The sequence below is a fragment of the Phallusia mammillata genome, chromosome 7, assembly GCF_965637545.1.
Source record: "Phallusia mammillata chromosome 7, kaPhaMamm4.hap1.1, whole genome shotgun sequence".
Taxonomy (NCBI): Eukaryota; Metazoa; Chordata; class Ascidiacea; order Phlebobranchia; family Ascidiidae; genus Phallusia; species Phallusia mammillata.
The window spans coordinates 16,561,301-16,578,623 of record NC_137258.1 but is presented as its reverse complement, the minus strand read 5'-3'; the positions used below and the strand labels follow the sequence as shown (position 1 = coordinate 16,578,623).

The 17,323-nt window shown below is 35.8% G+C and overlaps 2 protein-coding genes across 3 annotated transcripts; both read left to right on the top strand.

Annotated features, from left to right (window-relative positions):
* Positions 1-615: 615 nt before the first annotated feature.
* LOC145237994 (MSL complex subunit 3-like) lies at positions 616-6,069 on the top strand. Its single transcript, XM_080101010.1, has 17 exons — positions 616-849; positions 968-1,036; positions 1,169-1,278; positions 1,340-1,422; positions 1,486-1,577; positions 1,817-2,029; positions 2,319-2,467; positions 2,679-2,834; positions 3,088-3,176; positions 3,243-3,321; positions 3,771-3,939; positions 4,186-4,249; positions 4,305-4,464; positions 4,628-4,730; positions 5,093-5,195; positions 5,250-5,334; positions 5,933-6,069. The coding sequence occupies exons 1-17, from the start codon at positions 766-768 to the stop codon at positions 6,000-6,002; spliced, it is 1,878 nt and encodes a 625-aa protein (XP_079957136.1). The 5' UTR covers positions 616-765; the 3' UTR covers positions 6,003-6,069.
* A 516-nt stretch (positions 6,070-6,585) lies between these two features.
* LOC145237993 (guanylate cyclase soluble subunit beta-1-like) lies at positions 6,586-15,621 on the top strand. 2 transcript variants are annotated; one of them, XM_080101009.1, is made up of 15 exons: positions 6,586-8,979; positions 9,040-9,113; positions 9,297-9,397; positions 9,529-9,647; positions 9,911-10,108; positions 10,483-10,638; positions 10,902-11,052; positions 11,169-11,309; positions 11,455-11,650; positions 12,227-12,424; positions 13,006-13,126; positions 13,192-13,308; positions 13,759-13,899; positions 14,430-14,584; positions 15,401-15,621. In XM_080101009.1, exons 1-15 carry the CDS (start codon positions 8,977-8,979, stop codon positions 15,534-15,536), a joined length of 2,007 nt encoding a protein of 668 aa, XP_079957135.1. In that variant the 5' UTR covers positions 6,586-8,976; the 3' UTR covers positions 15,537-15,621. The 2 variants fall into 2 exon arrangements, with proteins under 2 accessions (XP_079957135.1, XP_079957133.1); XM_080101007.1 differs by having other exon boundaries at positions 9,297-9,421.
* The last annotated feature ends 1,702 nt before the right edge of the window (positions 15,622-17,323 follow it).

Below are 17,323 nucleotides of genomic sequence, written 5' to 3'. Positions count from 1 at the left end.
TTTTCAAAAAAGGCTAGTCAAGAACCCCTTTTAAAATCCAAAATATTTCTGTTTTTGATGTATTACGTTACTTTTACTGCAATATCTTTAAATGTGTATCTGTTGAGTGTGTTGACTGTTCAAGTGAAAAATCACGAATATACAATAAGAATAGCTGAACTTAATGAACCAATAACAGGCAGCAGCAAGGTCAATACCCATAAATTAGGACATAAAAACATTTTATAGCATTGGAACAAAACGTGCCAACCGCTGCCTGACAATCTGACAAAATGCAAGTCCAAATTTACACATAACGTCATTGCAAGCGTCACGTTACCAGAACAACTAACAATTTGTTTTGGCGTCCAAAAATTTATATGCGCGCACTGACACCTAGCGGAGACGTACGAATTTATTTGTCTCTGGGGAATTTTGCCAAGCGGAGAAATGCCAAGCGAAAACTTTAGAAGTGGTATTAACTGAAACCAAAAGCTTGGACAATGACACACGAGACAATGCGTTTTCTTCATTATCTAACTTTATCAAAATATAAGTGATCTGCAACTTTTTTATTTAGTGTTTTGGTGTACCATGTGTCGCAAATGCGCACTTTGCATTGCTTTGAAAAACATTATTATTTTTCTTGCTTATTTTCAGAAATATCAAAACACTGTAGTTATATTTGCACAACGCAACGGATATAAGTTAAAGAACAAAGTGTATGTGGTCTTACACTCAATAAACCAAAGATTGTTTCTTTATATCAATCCTTAACATTGTGGAATGAAACCCAAGTTTGCAGTTGGTGAACGTGTGCTATGCTTTGAGCCGGACAGATCCAAAGCACGAGTTCTGTATGATGCAAAGGTATGTTTCATTAGGTTAATTGTTTATAGAAGATTACCTTCATTTAGTATTTTAGTTTACAATAACTGAAAGTGTAAACACTTTTTTAATATTTACCATTTTAAATTTGCTCAAATAGATTCTTGATGTTGACTTTGTCAGAGATGGAAAGTCTAAAAAGGAGCCAGAATACAAGGTTCATTTTCAGGTATGAATTTTTGTTTTTAACTTTATTGTATACAAACCTTAAACACATCTACAGCAATAACAGCATGCATCAATTTCAAGGTGGTTTCACTCGCCACATTTTTAGCAATTGTTTGTGTGTTATTTCCATTAGGGTTGGAACAGTGCATGGGACCGATGGGCAGACGAGACTTATGTTCTAAAAAACAATGAAGAAAACAAGAAGTTGCAGAGAAAGTTGGCAAGAAGAGCAATTCGACAATTGTATGCAATTACTAATATACAATAAAAGTATTGGCAATAAAAACAAGGTTTGCATTTACAGAAAGGTACATGGCCGGAAAAAAGTCCATCTTCCTGGTGTTGCAAGTGTGTTGAAAAATCCCCCACTTGATGATGAGTCGTCAGGTATTACGACACAACATGCAAATAAACAAACAATGTTTCGAGTTTTTTCTAAATGTTTTGCAGATTCCGACTGCAGTATCAACAGTGATCAAATGAGAACGCTTCTGCCTGATGACATGGCAGAATCTGACAGCAGTTGCCAATCTCCACAAATTGTATGTTGTGTGTCAGTTAACCCTTTTTGCTGTCAAAGTTGATACAAATCTGGTTAATTGCATACCAGTTATTCACATAATCTGTTTCAGGACTGTTAGTCCCTAACATATCACTTGTCAAGAAAAATGCTGATTTATTACATATTCTAGTGAATAATGCAAATATCCAGAATGATTTGTACATCAAAATTTGTGCCATTCAGGTCCTTTATTTTCCTAATGTAATTACATACATTTAGAAGCGAAGAAGGCGCAGATCAACTGCAACTTCAAAAAAAAGTGATGATACACCTGGATGCAGTAATGAAACTTTCTTCCCTGATGTAACAACTATGCAATCTGCACCACCTACTCCTGTTATGTTTACAAGAAAGCCACTGCAAATTGACATTCCTTACTCACTTCTACAGAGACTACAGGATGATGCCATCATGGTGAAGAACAGAAATATGGTAACTGACTACTATTTTTTTTAAATGATCTGTTTGTTGAGATTCCCGTTGCAAATTGATTAGCTTTGTCTCTTTTGCTTTTTGGTATGCTCTTAAAGGTTTTGCAGGTGGTTGAAACTACATGTGTGCAAGGAGAATTTTTTTTTCAGGTTTTGACTATGCAATCAATAAAAAATATTGGTGCTTAATGTTGAATTACTGAAGCACAGTACATCTAGGATCCTGTATAGTGCTTTGCTCTTTAAAAACATGGGAGCAATTTTAATTGTGTTTCTTTATTTTTCTGCAGTTGGTTGAATTGCCTGCCAAGCTCAATATTGTTCAGATCCTAGAAAATTATGTGAAATATTTTGCCCTCAACATTGCCTACCTGCCATCATCAGAAAAGCACCTCAAAGTATCTCAAACTTCTATGGAAACTCCACCTCCAGACAAAAAGTAAAATATTTAACAGATTTATCAGATGAAATATTCTATTATGGAATACAGTGAAAACAAATATCAAGCCGATAACAGTGAAACATTTTTATGTGTCGGTTTTGTTGTTTTAGAGAAACAGTCCAAATAAATGTCTTTCCCTTTTCTTTTTGGTGCTGTTTAAAATGCAGCATTTGTAAACTATACATTAACAATTTATATTGTTCTTCAGCCTAAATTTGTGCAAAGAAACATGTGAAGACATTCGAATTGTTTTCGATTTCATGCTGCCCATTATTTTGCTGTATTACTGTGAACGAAATCAATGTAAAGACCTTGCTGCCAAAGCTGTTATCGAAAGTAAACCTTGTAAACAAGAAGAACCAAGGTGTGGTACCTTGTTATGCATTGTATCTTGCTATAGTTCCACCGCACTATGTTTACAAATTTGCAACCTGTTTTGATTTGTTGTTCTGTTTGGGTGTAAATTTAGCTTAAATGACAAACACTTTTTTTTAGACTCATTTGGCACAATTCTAATTTAACCCAAAAATTAATGATGTTTATGAAATAAAATGTGCTTTCCCAAATGGTAACAATATTGGGGTAATTAAAACAACAATTTTTATTACTTTTTTTAGAAAACCAGTTGTTGAGACAACACCTTTAAAAGGGGGCTCAATCAAAGATAATAATACTGCTTCTAATGTGGAACAACCTGTGATAAAAGGTTTCCAAATTTATTTTCTTGTACCTTTCAAATAAATGTTTAACTTCATACATGTATGTACACCAGCTCCAGTAGCTGAACCTCAGCCTATTACTACAAGTAACAAGAAAAAGAAGCTGTCACCTTTGGCGAAAGGAAAGCCTAGGTAAGAAACTAATTAATGGTGACAAAGGGAACAGCTTTCATCATTTTAGTTGGTACTTGCTGCTTTGATTAACAGTTTTGTAATACTAATATCTTAAATAATGACAAAGCCCATGTTCTTTTGTTATGTATGTTTTCTGGGGAAGGAGAAGTTGTGTTATTTTTTTTTAAAGTAATAGTTCCAAACTTCAAACTAGTTTTTTTTTCACTGGACACATTGCAAACTAAAAACGAGAAAAGTTGTTGAAATAAATTATAACAAGTATTTGGTGAAACTGCTTTGGCTAATAGATTAGATCAAAGCTTGCTTTCATAATAGCCAAGAACACCTAACTTTGTCACTAAGTCAGTTCTAAACATTAGATAAGAGTTATGAAAAGTTTACTGCCACAAATCCACATAACTGTCAGGGGATGTGACTCCTCACCTCACAATTTTGCTTGTTTGCAGGAAAAAAACAGCCGAGGAGCAAATCATAGAAGAAACTCACATGTATTTAATTCCTGACCAGCCAAAGTTGGATCGCACTGGATTGGCAAATGATTCTCAAGGACGGCGAAGATCAAGCCGATTGTCACACCACCTATACTCACCTGAGAACAGCCATGATGAAATGGTGGTGCGTATTTATCTGTTGTGTTTTTTTGTTTATTACGACTTATAAATGAATAATAGTTTCTACTTGCAACTGCAGTGAGGTAATCAAACTACAAAGTGTCGGACTCCGTAGTCAGGTTTGACTCTATATATACAGTTAGCCCTGTCAAGCCCACAAAAAATACAGATGTGGTGATAGATGGAATACATAACCACTTTCTCTCGTTTAAAACTGAAACCTTTTTATCACTATTATGCATTTTTTTAGATTTCACCACCGATGTCGCCAGAGAGCAACACAACGGAAACCGAAACAGCGGCTGTAGATCGAAGTATGGCATCTTGTTGGTTTTGTTGGTAACCATTAATATACTTTTTGCTGTTCAGCTTCACACAACCTGGTGCAAGACAAGCCGCAAAACGATGTAGCAATTTCTGTTGAAACAGTTGTATTTTTACGTCCACCAACTAATCATAAACATGGAGTGCATATTCAGGATCATGGTTCAAATTCCCCTTTGCCTCTTTTATGTCGGCAAAAAGACAGGTATTAAAATAATCTATTTTTTATCATGTCGACTTTTTTAAAAGTTGTCCTTATTAGAACACTAAACAAAATCTTTGGCGAGTTCGGTGTATCACTAGTTTTAAGCCAGATTTGTTAATTTATTTGCTTTATCATTTTGTAACACAACATTCAACGTGTTTAGATACAGTTGCACATCGGACAAAATAACGCCGACTGAAATGTGCCAGGAAGCATATGTTGGAAGTGCTGGTGATGATGTGAAGCGAGCTGTTCAACTTTCACAGGTTCGCATTTTGTACATCAACGTGTTAGGTAAACGTTATAAAGATGTCCCGGCGCAGCAGAGTTGTAGTCGGTCCTGGTTGGGGCTTAGCTTTCTTTGAAAAAGTGGACTTGATTCGGGCCAGACTTTACACTCTGTGTCAGTATTTTTTTAAATAAATTTAACTAGCTAAATAGGTCTTTCCTGAGTCTTCAATGTATAGACCTGTCAATCAAATACGTCGGGCCTTAAACGGGCCTCTCAAAAACGATTCGGGCCCGATCTCCAATTTCAGGCCCGTTTCTGCGGCGTAGTATTATTATTTGTCATTGTTTTTATTTTTTTGTTTGTGTTTAAATTTATCTCGAAAACTGTTTGGTTTAGGTATGGAAGTGGAAACTAGTTTCTCAAGATTATCGGCCGTCAGATGGCGCCAATGTGCCGTGTTCTATTATTTACGGAATTCATCATTTTCTTCGATTATTTGGTAGGTTTATTTTGCGCTTCTTGCCACCCAAATACTGACTATTTGGTTTTGCAGTAAAACTGCCTGATATATTTGCACGGATGAACATCCCAGATCATAAAATGAAGGTGATTATCAAGCATCTTCATCAAATGCTTAAGTAAGTTTCAAATGCTGAAAGTCGATTTTTACGTGGATACACTGAACTTTCTACAGACCAAAGGTGCCAACTTCTTTCTTCAAGGGCATGATTTTTTTTTGTTATTGCAAAAAACTAGGCATATTGTACCAAAACTGTCTAAATCGGACTTGTTTCCAATTTATTAATTATAACGCAGTATATGTAAACCAGTAAAATACAAATAAACAGTACTTTTGAGTTTAATTCCTTGCCACCAAGTTACCTTCTATTCACCTTATCTAATTACTGAATACGAAAGAGTAACAGAAACGTTTTGGATTGTACAGCATGCACCGCTTCAGTTCGCTTTCTTTGATATTGAACGAACGACTGCACTATAAAAACATCACTGCGCTGAATTCCACATGTTAAACTTTTTACAGTTATCGAAATATTTTCTCTAGGATTATATATTAGGACCACTGTTTTACAATGCGACATCAAAATATATTCGCGCATTTAAATCTGCTTTATAAAGTATTCACATGTGCTTTCCGAAACTTGAGGAAGCGCTCACAAATTCGTACGATTTCTGTCAGCAACGCACTATTAACGCAACTTTTATGTGTCTTGACAGATTTATTGCTGAATATGAGCGGGAAATTTTCAGCTACAGCGGAGCATATGTTAAAAGCGCAACAACTTGATTTAATGATGGCAAGCTCATTCCTGGCTATTCAAAACGTTGCAACTAATAAAATGAAATGACCGCTATTTTAAAATTCGTGGACGCCTATACGTTACAGAATAGCCAAAGACAAAACCAAGATAGTTACAAATAATAAAACCGCCATTGGTTGGTTGCTTAACTACACAGTTACAGGCATATTAAGTGGGAAATACTGCTGTCTAGGTCAACCACGCGTCATCTTTTGTAAAGGCATGTACTCCTTTTAGTAAAATTTGCGTGGACATTAAAAAATTACAAATATCGTTAGCAATTGTATACAATAACTTTGCGGCGCCGTAGACATTCAGGTTAAGTTGTAATCAGTGTTTCTTTCAATCCTTTAAAACTGGATTATTCGTTAGTTGAATAAAATCGTCGTGTATAATCTCTGACAATAATGTAATCACTTTTGGCTGTAAAAAAATGCCAGGCCTACTCTGAAACCAATAAATAGATTTCTTCGTGAAACAAAAATAAGAAACAGATAAGCGAACATATTTGTAAAGAACATACTGTTTCGACAATTCTAATGTCATTCTGTCAAAATGATTTTTTGAAGAATTACGTAGGATTGTCAAAACGTTGTGTTTTCACAAATATATTGGCTTGTTTGTTTCTTGTTAAAATCTTTAAAACCGTGAATTGTGTACAAAGCTAACAATTAAGGCAGATTTACTTAAGTTGTTTAAAGGTGTTCGCTTAATATGCCACCAACACATTTTACTTCGGCAACTTTAGCCCACCAACGCTGTGGAATGGCGACATACCGTTACGTTCCCGAAATAGGCCATAAACTTATTTGCTTACCTATTCAACTACATGTGACAGATTTATATTTGTTTGTCGGTGACATTTTCCCATCCCAGGCAATCTTCGGTGGTCGCTCTGTAGTCAGGCTATAATCGTATGGTTTTGGGAAGTTACATGAGATTGTTTAAAATATCACACGATTAGGTTTAGGTGTGGTTATTGGCGTCTGGACAGTTTGTTTTTATTCGCTGGATATAAAAGTATGTACAGCTAAAGGGTTGTATGTGCTCTGCCTTTAGGATTTTAATGCAGTTGCTTAAATAGGTCGAAGACAATTTTGGTCCGTTGCTTCTTTGCAAATCGATTTTAATTTAGATTTAAAAAACACCGAACACTAATTGCTTTTAAGTTTAACCAAGAGTATATATCAGACACGTTGCAGCAGCCAAGTAACAATAATGTTTACATCGAATTTGTTTCAAATTGCAGAACATGATAACGCATAGTAGTTAATTGTACCAATTTTCAGTGTGGGTTATAGCCTACATGTGCCGCTTTTCAAATACTTTTTGATCAGATTGATTTGTTGTGTACAAACATCTTACAGAAAACTACAGCACACTTTTTGCTGTAGTGTTGACTGGCACACATAACTTTGTCTTATAGTTCTTGGCCTTGTAATTGCAGTTTGTGAATGCCATAAAAAATGAAAACGTCATTGAAATACACGTAATATACTTCTGCATATGTCTACAAATAGCACACGTCTTGAGGAATGCGATGCTTCTTATAGTGAATTATACAGGAAGGACAATGTTTTATGTAGCGGCTTTTTAAAAACTGCGAAAGATCAATCAAGCTGCGACGTCGGAGCTTAGCAGATAGCGATAGTGCGTGGCCGACTTACGAGGCGAGAAATCAATTCTATTGATCAATCCACCAGTAATTCCCAAAGCAAGGGTCACCATGCATACGCGGCATCCACCTGACACGGAAGGGCAGAAATTCTGTCTGTCGATGGAGACTGCTATGCCGTCACCCAACGAGCTGCTAATTACAGTCCGCGAATTGGGACCATATGCTCAATATAGACCCGTGTCGGATGTTGCGTCTTGGCCAAGAAAGATTTTGCAACCTGTGGTATTTTACGCAGCCACGGATACGAGGTCATTGAGAGTAGGAAAATGAAAAAATCACATTATTTAAATCTGATTTTTAGTTCAGCGTCGATTAGATTTTTCCCACATCTTAGTTGGACTAAGTAGTTTAGATAAGTTTAATTTATTTTGTAAAATGAAACGAATAGCAGTGCAATATTGAGCTAAAATATTCACCAAGCCGGAAGTTATGCTGTATGGAATGTCGACAGATGAATTTAGTATTGAATGAATTAAAGAGACACAAAGCTTCATAGCTTAGCTTTTGTTCTCACCTAAACGCATGAAAGATTCAGCACATAGCAGTTGCAACCAGATACTTTATCATCTTGTTCTTTCAGGAGACATTTACCTGCCACACACGAACTAAAAAAAACTGCAAGCCAGTGTTCAGTTTACGATCTGCAATTACTGAAACATGATACCTTACTGTGCGATCGTGCGTCCAAATGAACGAGTCTATTACTCACCAGAATTACTGTAGATTTTGACACAAATTGTTCGCATTGTTTAGAATTCGAGAAAAACAGTGGTGTCGGTTTGTGACATAACAGTAGAAAACATGTCCCTAGTCAATAGATTGTCCAATAGTGAGATACGGTGAATGTTGTTGGTTTTATTTTCGTTGCGGCAAACAGCTTCTGATACTGGGCAGCATAACAGACTGATCAAATATTTGTCTGTGTAATTATTTGCTGGAGTACCGTTGTAGGCAGGACTATATTTTACCGCAACAAGCCGAGTTCAGAAATCGTTTGTTTATGTGCCATTGGTTTATGATTGTGCGAAAACAGTTTTACCCCAATATGCAGGGTAAAAATGTACAGTTTTTATTAGACCGAAATAGTGTCACAAATGAGGTGTACGTTTTTCGACTAAAGCTTATTGTGAAAGATTTTTCCATTCGGAGATAATAAAATCAAAGTTTGCAAAAGGGGTTTGTAGTGTCGACCGTTTTAAGCCGTTGACGTTTTTCGAAGATAATTGAAACAGCTTTGTTTTGTTTTGGGATAAGATACAGGTTCTTTATCTGTTCGAGATAAAATGGTAAGAAATTGTGTTAAACGTCAAAGAATATTATTTTTGTGATCAAACTTTTATTTTTAGTACGGGTTTGTAAATTATGCCTTGGAACAGTTGGTGCTGCGGAATTACGGTGAAGAAACCTGGGAAAGGATAAAGTAAGTTTGTAATGTTTGCAATATATATGTCAACACACCCTATAATATAGTATGTTGTAAAAGCATGTTCAAAGCTTGGAATGAAAATTACCAAACCTATTTAGATTATTGGTACAAATTAAGCGTGTTTTACTGTAAGGACACCCAGCTGCAGACGGGTTAAACTTTTGGCTTTGCTCACAGAAATGAAGCTGATCTCTCGTTACAAGGCCAGTTCATCCAACGAATGATTTACGACGACATTTGCACATTCGACCTCGTTAAAGCCGCTAGCGTTGTGCTGAGTAAGACATATGACCTACGAATTGGTAACAAATTCTGATCGATTTTCTTTCACTTATGACCTGAACTATGTGTACAGTACAACATTTTCACGAAAATTTAAGTATATTATTTTACATCATATTTCGTACAGAAACCGACGCGAGCAAAATTCTCGAACTTTTTGGAAACTTTTTCTTTCTCTTTTGTGAGGAGGCTGGTTATGACGTCATTATGAGAACCTTAGGCTCGAGCGTTCGTGAATTTCTTGAGGTTGGAGAATGACAATAATCGAGCTCCTAGTTATTGAAAATTATGTGAAAGGTTTACTTTATTTCGTGTCCAGAATAGACATTGTTACACTACTTCTTTTTCTGGACTTAGTTCACGTTTAAATCGTTTTACGGGGTGCTCCAATGTTTCGCGAAAACAGCAATATTGTATGAGCTCCACATCGCCACCGCGTGGACGTAAAAATCGACGTACTCTTTGTCGCTATATTACCTGTTCATAAAAATACCAAAAAAAACTTTCAGAATCTTGATGCTTTGCATGACCACCTTAGTTCAATATACCCCGGTATGAGAGCGCCCAGTTTTCGATGCACTAATGGAGAAAAGGAGAATTCGCTTATTTTGCACTACTACTCTGAACGGGATGGTCTGGAAAATATCGTTATCGGTATTGTAAAGACGGTTACACTGCAAATTCACAACACTGAAACTGATGTAAAGGTAAGCTGAAGTGTTCCCGTAACTTGTGCAACCGAATTTAAATGTTAACCTAGATTCACAATAAAGCATTAGTGTCGTTTAACAAACTATGGTTTTTAGGACAATGTTCCAGTATGTTTCCAAGTTTTAAAAACACAAACGTAAATTTCAATATTTAAACCTATTTGGATGTTGGTATTGTATTATATGGAAGAGACAGAAAAAATATTTTCTGCTTTTGTTATTTAATTCCGCGATGTTTTGTCGTTAATTTTGGGTGTTCGGTATAATAGTTTGTAAACTAACAGTTTTCCAATTAGCTTAAAATCACTGCAACAGCTGAATAATATATAATAAAGCACACTCCATTGATAAACCACCTGATACAATTACAGGTCATAAAACGCAAAGGTGATGGTTGTGATCACGTGCAACTTGAGATAGTCGCTACATCCGGGACACTTTCGGATCCAAAACACAGAGATCTTGCGGTGATTGAAGATGAAATGGCAGAAATGGAACCAATTATTGGACCAAAAACATTCTGCAAGGTTTCCAAAAAAAACATTCCAACCTTTTTGCTCGGCTATACTTTTAAAAGTGTTAATCAAACTCGCCTAGAAAAAATGAACACCTAAAAAGTGCTTGCGTATACTAACCCTTACAGCATGACAAAAATACTTACTAGGATTAAATGTTCCCCCGTTGAAAACCTCTGTTTTAAGTTTTATAGTTGCGTCTAACGAGAGCGATGTTGCTGTGCAGTGTATTCAGTGTTTCATTAGAAAACAGCATAGACATTTGTAATTAATAGGCTCTTCCCTTTCACATGATGTTTGATGAAGATATGGTGGTTCATCAGGCCGGTGCATCAATATCACGAGTCGTTCCCGATCTGCAACCCTCCTTCGTTTCTTCACAAAACTCGACACAGAATTCCCAATGCCCATTTGGTCAAAAACCAGGTAAACAAAAAACAAAATAATGTTGTGCAATGCAATTACATTAAATCTGTTTTTATTGTATATAAGCCTGACACGTAACGTTTTTTTGCTGCAAGCACATCTTTTAAATGTTTTAGTTACTACCTCATTTGACGAAGATTCAACAACATGTCCTCACATCCATGATTTGTTTGATCTGGTTCGACCAAGAATCCCTTTCAGTTTTGACAGCATCAAGTCGCAAATTAACCAAGTTTTTGTATTGAGAACAAAACCAGGTACAACTTTGCAGAAGTCGTTGTTTTACGCATTATGAATTCTTTAGTAGGTACCATAACTATAATACCACAATAATTATTGAAATTTTACGCTAATTACCTTCTCGAAAAATCGCAACCATTTAATTTATACAAAAAAAATCAGGTGTTTTAAAACCTCCTGAGAATGACAATGACATCCACGGGCCAAGTGACGTCACGCATCTTGTGGGCCAATCAAATCACGCCAATGGACAAACCAGTGGATTTCGCTCCGAACAGGACAACACGTCACTAAGGTTAAAAGGTCAAATGATCTACGTCCCAGAATGCGATCAAATCTTATTTCTTTGTTCTCCAAGGTAGACCTAATACCCTACATGGGCAATAGTTGAATCATGTATAAGTTACTATTTTAATGTGATCTTATTGACTAGTATATGAAGTGCATTGTTTGAACAAAAAATTCCTGGAAAGATGAATTTTAGTAATTGTAGACCTAGCCTAATTAGATGATTTAGGGAAAACCGTGGTTTTCATGTTGTTAATTGTAACTATTCATATAAACAGTAGCAAACCTTTAGTATATTTGCACAATCTGTACCGTAAAAAGTTACAAAATGGCATTGGTTTTAATAATCATAAAACAAGATTTGTGTTAAAAACAAATTTCTTCTGTTAACCATTGTATTATCAGTCTTTCTAAAACATTATCTTGTCTGGTAATGTCAATTTTGTAAACAACGTTAAAGGACAATACACGCAGACAATGTTGCAGATTTTTATGTTGTAAACTTGTGGTCATTCTTTACAAAAAAAATAAGGGTAATACATTTGAAAATATTTATCCACTTAAACAGCGATCGAAAATATATAACCATGCTGCATATTAGAGAGTCTGATTCTGTTCTGTTTAAACACTTCGATTTTGTTTTCAGCGTTATGAACTTGGAGGATCTTACTGGTAGAGGTCTATGTTTAAGTGACATTCCCCTTCATGATGCCACAAGGGACCTCGTACTACTGGGTGAACAATTTGAAGAGGATTACAGAATGGCACAAAGTCTCGAAATCCTTACAGATAAACTTCAGCATACGTTACTTGCCCGTGAAAGGGAAAAGAAAATGACTGATAAGTAAGTTAACCTGAAAAACTTAAATAGGTTTGTCAACGAAAAGTAAATATACTTTGCCGAATACAGCGTACTTTGTGTAAAATGATGTTAGGGTGGATATAAAAAAAACTATAAGCTTCTATTTACAAAATAAATTATTGTATTCTTGTCTCTAATAAGTTCAAACTGATCTGGGGTTGGCTCTTGTTCTTTGCATAAATTTGTCTCTTAAAAACGATCTGTTACGTAATTAAAACATAGATAACGTGTAAGATGAACATAAATTCATAACTGGGATCAGCCCTTTAAGCGTCTATCTATGCAGACCAGCGATCACGGCACACTCGCCAGGCCCATTGAAAGCCGGCTGATTCGGTGTGGCGCCTTCAATGGGCCAGGCGTATTGTAATTTAGATGACGTGTATTTCGTGAACACCAGTTACATTCTTGTCTCCGATGTAATAAATATATGTGCGCTAATTAGAGCATCTTCAAAATTACCAAAACTCTGTAATGACCGAACTAGCTTTCAACAAGTTCCAGGAAGCTGAGATGTCTTTCTATTTTATCAAACAAATGTGCATTATCAATTTTACTTCAAGACTTCTTTACGCTGTTCTACCACACTGGGTCGCCAACGAGTTACGTCACAAACGACAAGTACCACCAATGCGATTCGACAGTGTCACAATATTGTTTAGTGGACTGGTCGATTTTGGAAAGGTAAGGTTTCGCCTTGTACCGACAAAAATCAATATGAGTCTTCCAGGTTAACATGTTTTTTTTAGTTTTGCGCCAAACACAGCACATCGGAAGGAGCGATGAAAATAGTCAAGTTACTGAATACGGTTTATACGAAATTTGATGGACTATCTGACCCGAAGAAAAATCCATACGTTTACAAGGTAAAAAATAACCTTGTTGTAATTATAATAAAGCAGCGCTTGTCTCACTCAGTTGTCAAATAGGCTATTGCCTAAAAGATACTGAACATATATCGCCCGTGTAAAAATGTCAATCTCCTAAATAAATCGATTTTGTGGAATATAATAAGTGAAATAAAAAAGTAGTAATTTAATAATGGTTGTCCAATTTGACACTTTATCAAAGGCATTGTTACTAGTTACACATGGCCTGTACTCTGATGATAGGCGACTGTTTTAGAGGCGTAGTCTGTAATACAATATAATTCGATGGTTGCATGCTGAAAGTGTTCGATGTGGCCCGCGTGCAGGGTTTTGAACCACCCTGGTCTATGTCATTAATCAAACTACGTGCTCATCCAGAATGATCCGCACCGGTAGCGTTGGTACGTTTATGATGATACTGCTTGTTGATTCGTATTAATATCATAGGTGGAAACAGTTGGTGACAAATATATGGCAGTAAGTGGACTTCCTGAACATTGCACCGATAACTCGCGTCACATTTGTCAACTTGCGTTGGACATGATGGAGCTAAGTGAACAAATACTTATTGATGGAATGCCAATACAGGTTATAATATCATTGTGCATTTTGAAACATTTTAGTTACTGCAGACAGTGCACACTGTTTCGACATATAAGGTCTCATCAGTGCAGCTAGTGACAAGAGATCGGTCGTATTGGTTAGTGCATGAGACCTTATAGATTGAAACAGCGTGCACTGTCTGCAGCTTATCATTTATTGGCTCGATGCTTTTGCATTTTAGTTACTGATTTTTTTTCCCAAGAAAAACATGAAAATATCTTATTGTTTGTAGGTTACACACCACAAAATTTATGACCTATAACATTTAGTGAATTTACAGTTTCAAAGGTTAATTTACGTCAGTCCTGATTGTGTTCGTGTGAAATGTAAACCTAAAACCTTGTTTTTTGTTAAGCAGGTGAAAAGCTTTGTTAAAATTTTAAGCTTTCTATTAAAATTCAAAATGCGAGTTTTACAATACAGTGTTGGTAAAAACTTGCGGCATATTGGAACAAGATAATTTCGTGCAACAATTTACTGCGCCATTTTCTTTTTTAACAATTTTTCTCTTTCAGGTGACTATAGGTGTACACACTGGTGATGTTGTGACAGGTGTTATTGGACAGAGGACACCGCGCTACTGTTTGTTCGGAAACACTGTGAATATCGCGTCGCGTTGTGAAACCACTGGCATGACAGGAAAAATCAACGTATCAGAATATACGTACAGGTTGGTTGCACAGGACGGGGCATTTTTTAACATGTTTTTTAACAAATAAAACATATTTTATGCTTTCTACTAAGTTATTATGTATTTGTGACCATAAATTGGAAATTTGCATGTGGTGGCACCTGTGTTTTGACAAAAAGTATATTTTAGGCAAAAAAACACATGGTAACCCAGTACTCCATTTTTGGTGGGTGAATAAATAGTTTTCAAGTGTGAGATAGACTTACCTCTTCAAAAGTAGGCTATAAGTTATTCCGTTATGTATTAGTTTAGGAAAATCTACTAACACAAAAACTCACACCACTCAGGTTTGCTAAATAACGCTAAGTGACGTAAAGAGCATTCGCAAATATTTCAAATGCAAATTACGAAAACGTTCCAAACCTGGTTCAAAACGTTGCATTTAGTTTTTAACCCTAACCCGATTCGAACAACTTCTTTTTACGCCACCCATCGCTATTTAGCAAACTTTTTCTGATGTGAGTTCTTATCTTTGTAGCTCTACTATTAATTTGGGTCAATAAGATCTAGTAGTTTTGTAAAAAATCAAATATTCTGTTCCGGTTCTTATCTTTTTTTGAACGCCACCCTTCTAATCGCCAGTTCCGTGTTTCTGTCTGTGACGTCACTTCACATACCTTGCAATCACCTTTTTTCCCAAGTGCTCATATAAACCATGTTGCATAGCTCTATTGACATCCTGCACTGATGATAAAAGCAGTGACTGTTAAAACGTCTGCATGATGTATTCTTTACACACAAGTTCTCTGGCACTTATGTTTTTGATTAAAATATTCTGTTATTCATAAAATTTAGGAGTTTGCAGTCGCCGGAATGCTACAGTCCTCATTTCAAGTTTGACTATCGAGGTCCAATTCAGATGAAAGGGAAATCTGAACCAATGCAAATGTATCTTCTTAACCGAAGGCACATTGATGAAACACATCTCTAACTTTTAACTATCTTTATGTAGTAATCCCGCTCTTTTCGCGTAAATTTTGTCGAAATAAAGTAAAAAAAAACGATCGAGAGGAAAAGGTCACGTGATTTTCAAGGCAGCGTTTTGACTTTTTTAATTCAAGTGTTTTTTAAGTTGTTGAATATCATTAGTTAGGCCTACCATATTTCCATCGCCAAAAAGGAGGAGACATTGTTGAAAAGAACATGAAAAAATAATTTAAGGCTCCCCAAAAAATAAAAGCTTCAGAAATTAAACGGTATACAATAGTTTGGATACAGTTTAACGTTTATCACAGCATTAAAATAAGTTGTATTTAAAAAAAAGGAAAACCTGTATTCTTTAATAAATAAACTGAAGATTTATATTTGGCTGTTTTCAAAGGCATAATTGTCACATATGTATTTGATAAATCAGAAATTCCTTAAAAAGGAGGACATTTGAGCAGTTTTTCTTGTCCTCGGAGGACAACTTGATTTTTGTTAAAATGGAGGACATGTCCTCCAAAAAGAGGACGTATGGTAGGCCAACATTAGTGATCTGTTGGATTTACATTATCCATAAATTTCATGTACCTACATGGATTTAGCTTGATAAGATGACAAAACGTTTTTTTTTTTGAATTTTCGTAACCTTTTCGGCATACAGTCGTTTACTAAAAGAGCTTATTGGGCTAAAACATATTTTGGAGTAAATAAGAAATGGCATTTTGATGCGTAAGTTTAGCAATAATTTTTGTTGGTGTCAGAATTTGTGACGCCATACAAGTTGATTTGAAGCACCGAGTTATGTGACCGAAAATGTGATTTTTCAAAACAGTTTTGGTTGGGTGTTGGTCCGATTCGACCACAATAAGTATTATGGCTGACGTATCAACGGCCAGGGAAACAGAGGATAGTTTTTTTTTTCAATTGTCACCAACTTAAAACCTGCTGGTATCCACCCATGTTGTCAAATCGAGTCGCGTTGCCCTTCGCTAAAAAATAGTCAAATAGGTGCAGTTGCTGCGCTCTTTTACCTTTGTACCCAATGTTGGTTTTAATTTGGCGTATTTTCAACTGTGGCATTTTTGCAGCTGTTTCCGAATTCTGTGTCTTAAGCAAATGTTGTTGTTTATTGCTTATACAACACAATACAGAACAACAATTTTTTTAGTAACTGCAATTGAAAAAAATAGACAAAACGTTCTTGCGAGCGGCCTTCCGAGCTGATATTTTACTAGATAGTGTAGAATTAAATTCATCATTTTGAACAATATTTTATTCTGCTGAGCAAACGAAAATACCTTCTGCGATTTACAAGATTACATAACAAAGCATGCCTATACTGAATGATATAGTTGTATGACAAATAAAGCAATCGAATCTTTCCAACAAAAAGGCAAGATAAAAATAGCTTTGTTACATAGAAAAACAAAATTAAACAAAAGCTTTTTTTTATGAATCACTTTCATCCGACACTACACAGCTTCAACTTTGGTTGGTAATTCATAAACAACCGAATCGTTCCACTACCGATTCTCAGTGCAGGTCCGGATTAAAAAAGAAAGGAACGCGACGGAAGCCAATGTTTGGGTTTTACGAAAACGAGAGGTGTCGTAACAAACGACAACAAAGGAAAGTAAAAAGAATCGCAAAAAAATCACCGTATAGTGCATGCATGCAAAATATATTTGCAAGAGTAAGCATTTTTTGTCATTTTTTTAAGTATTTTTCAATACCGGTCGCCGTTTCCCAGTGGGATAATTTATCAAATATTTATGTCAGTTTTACTAATTTAGG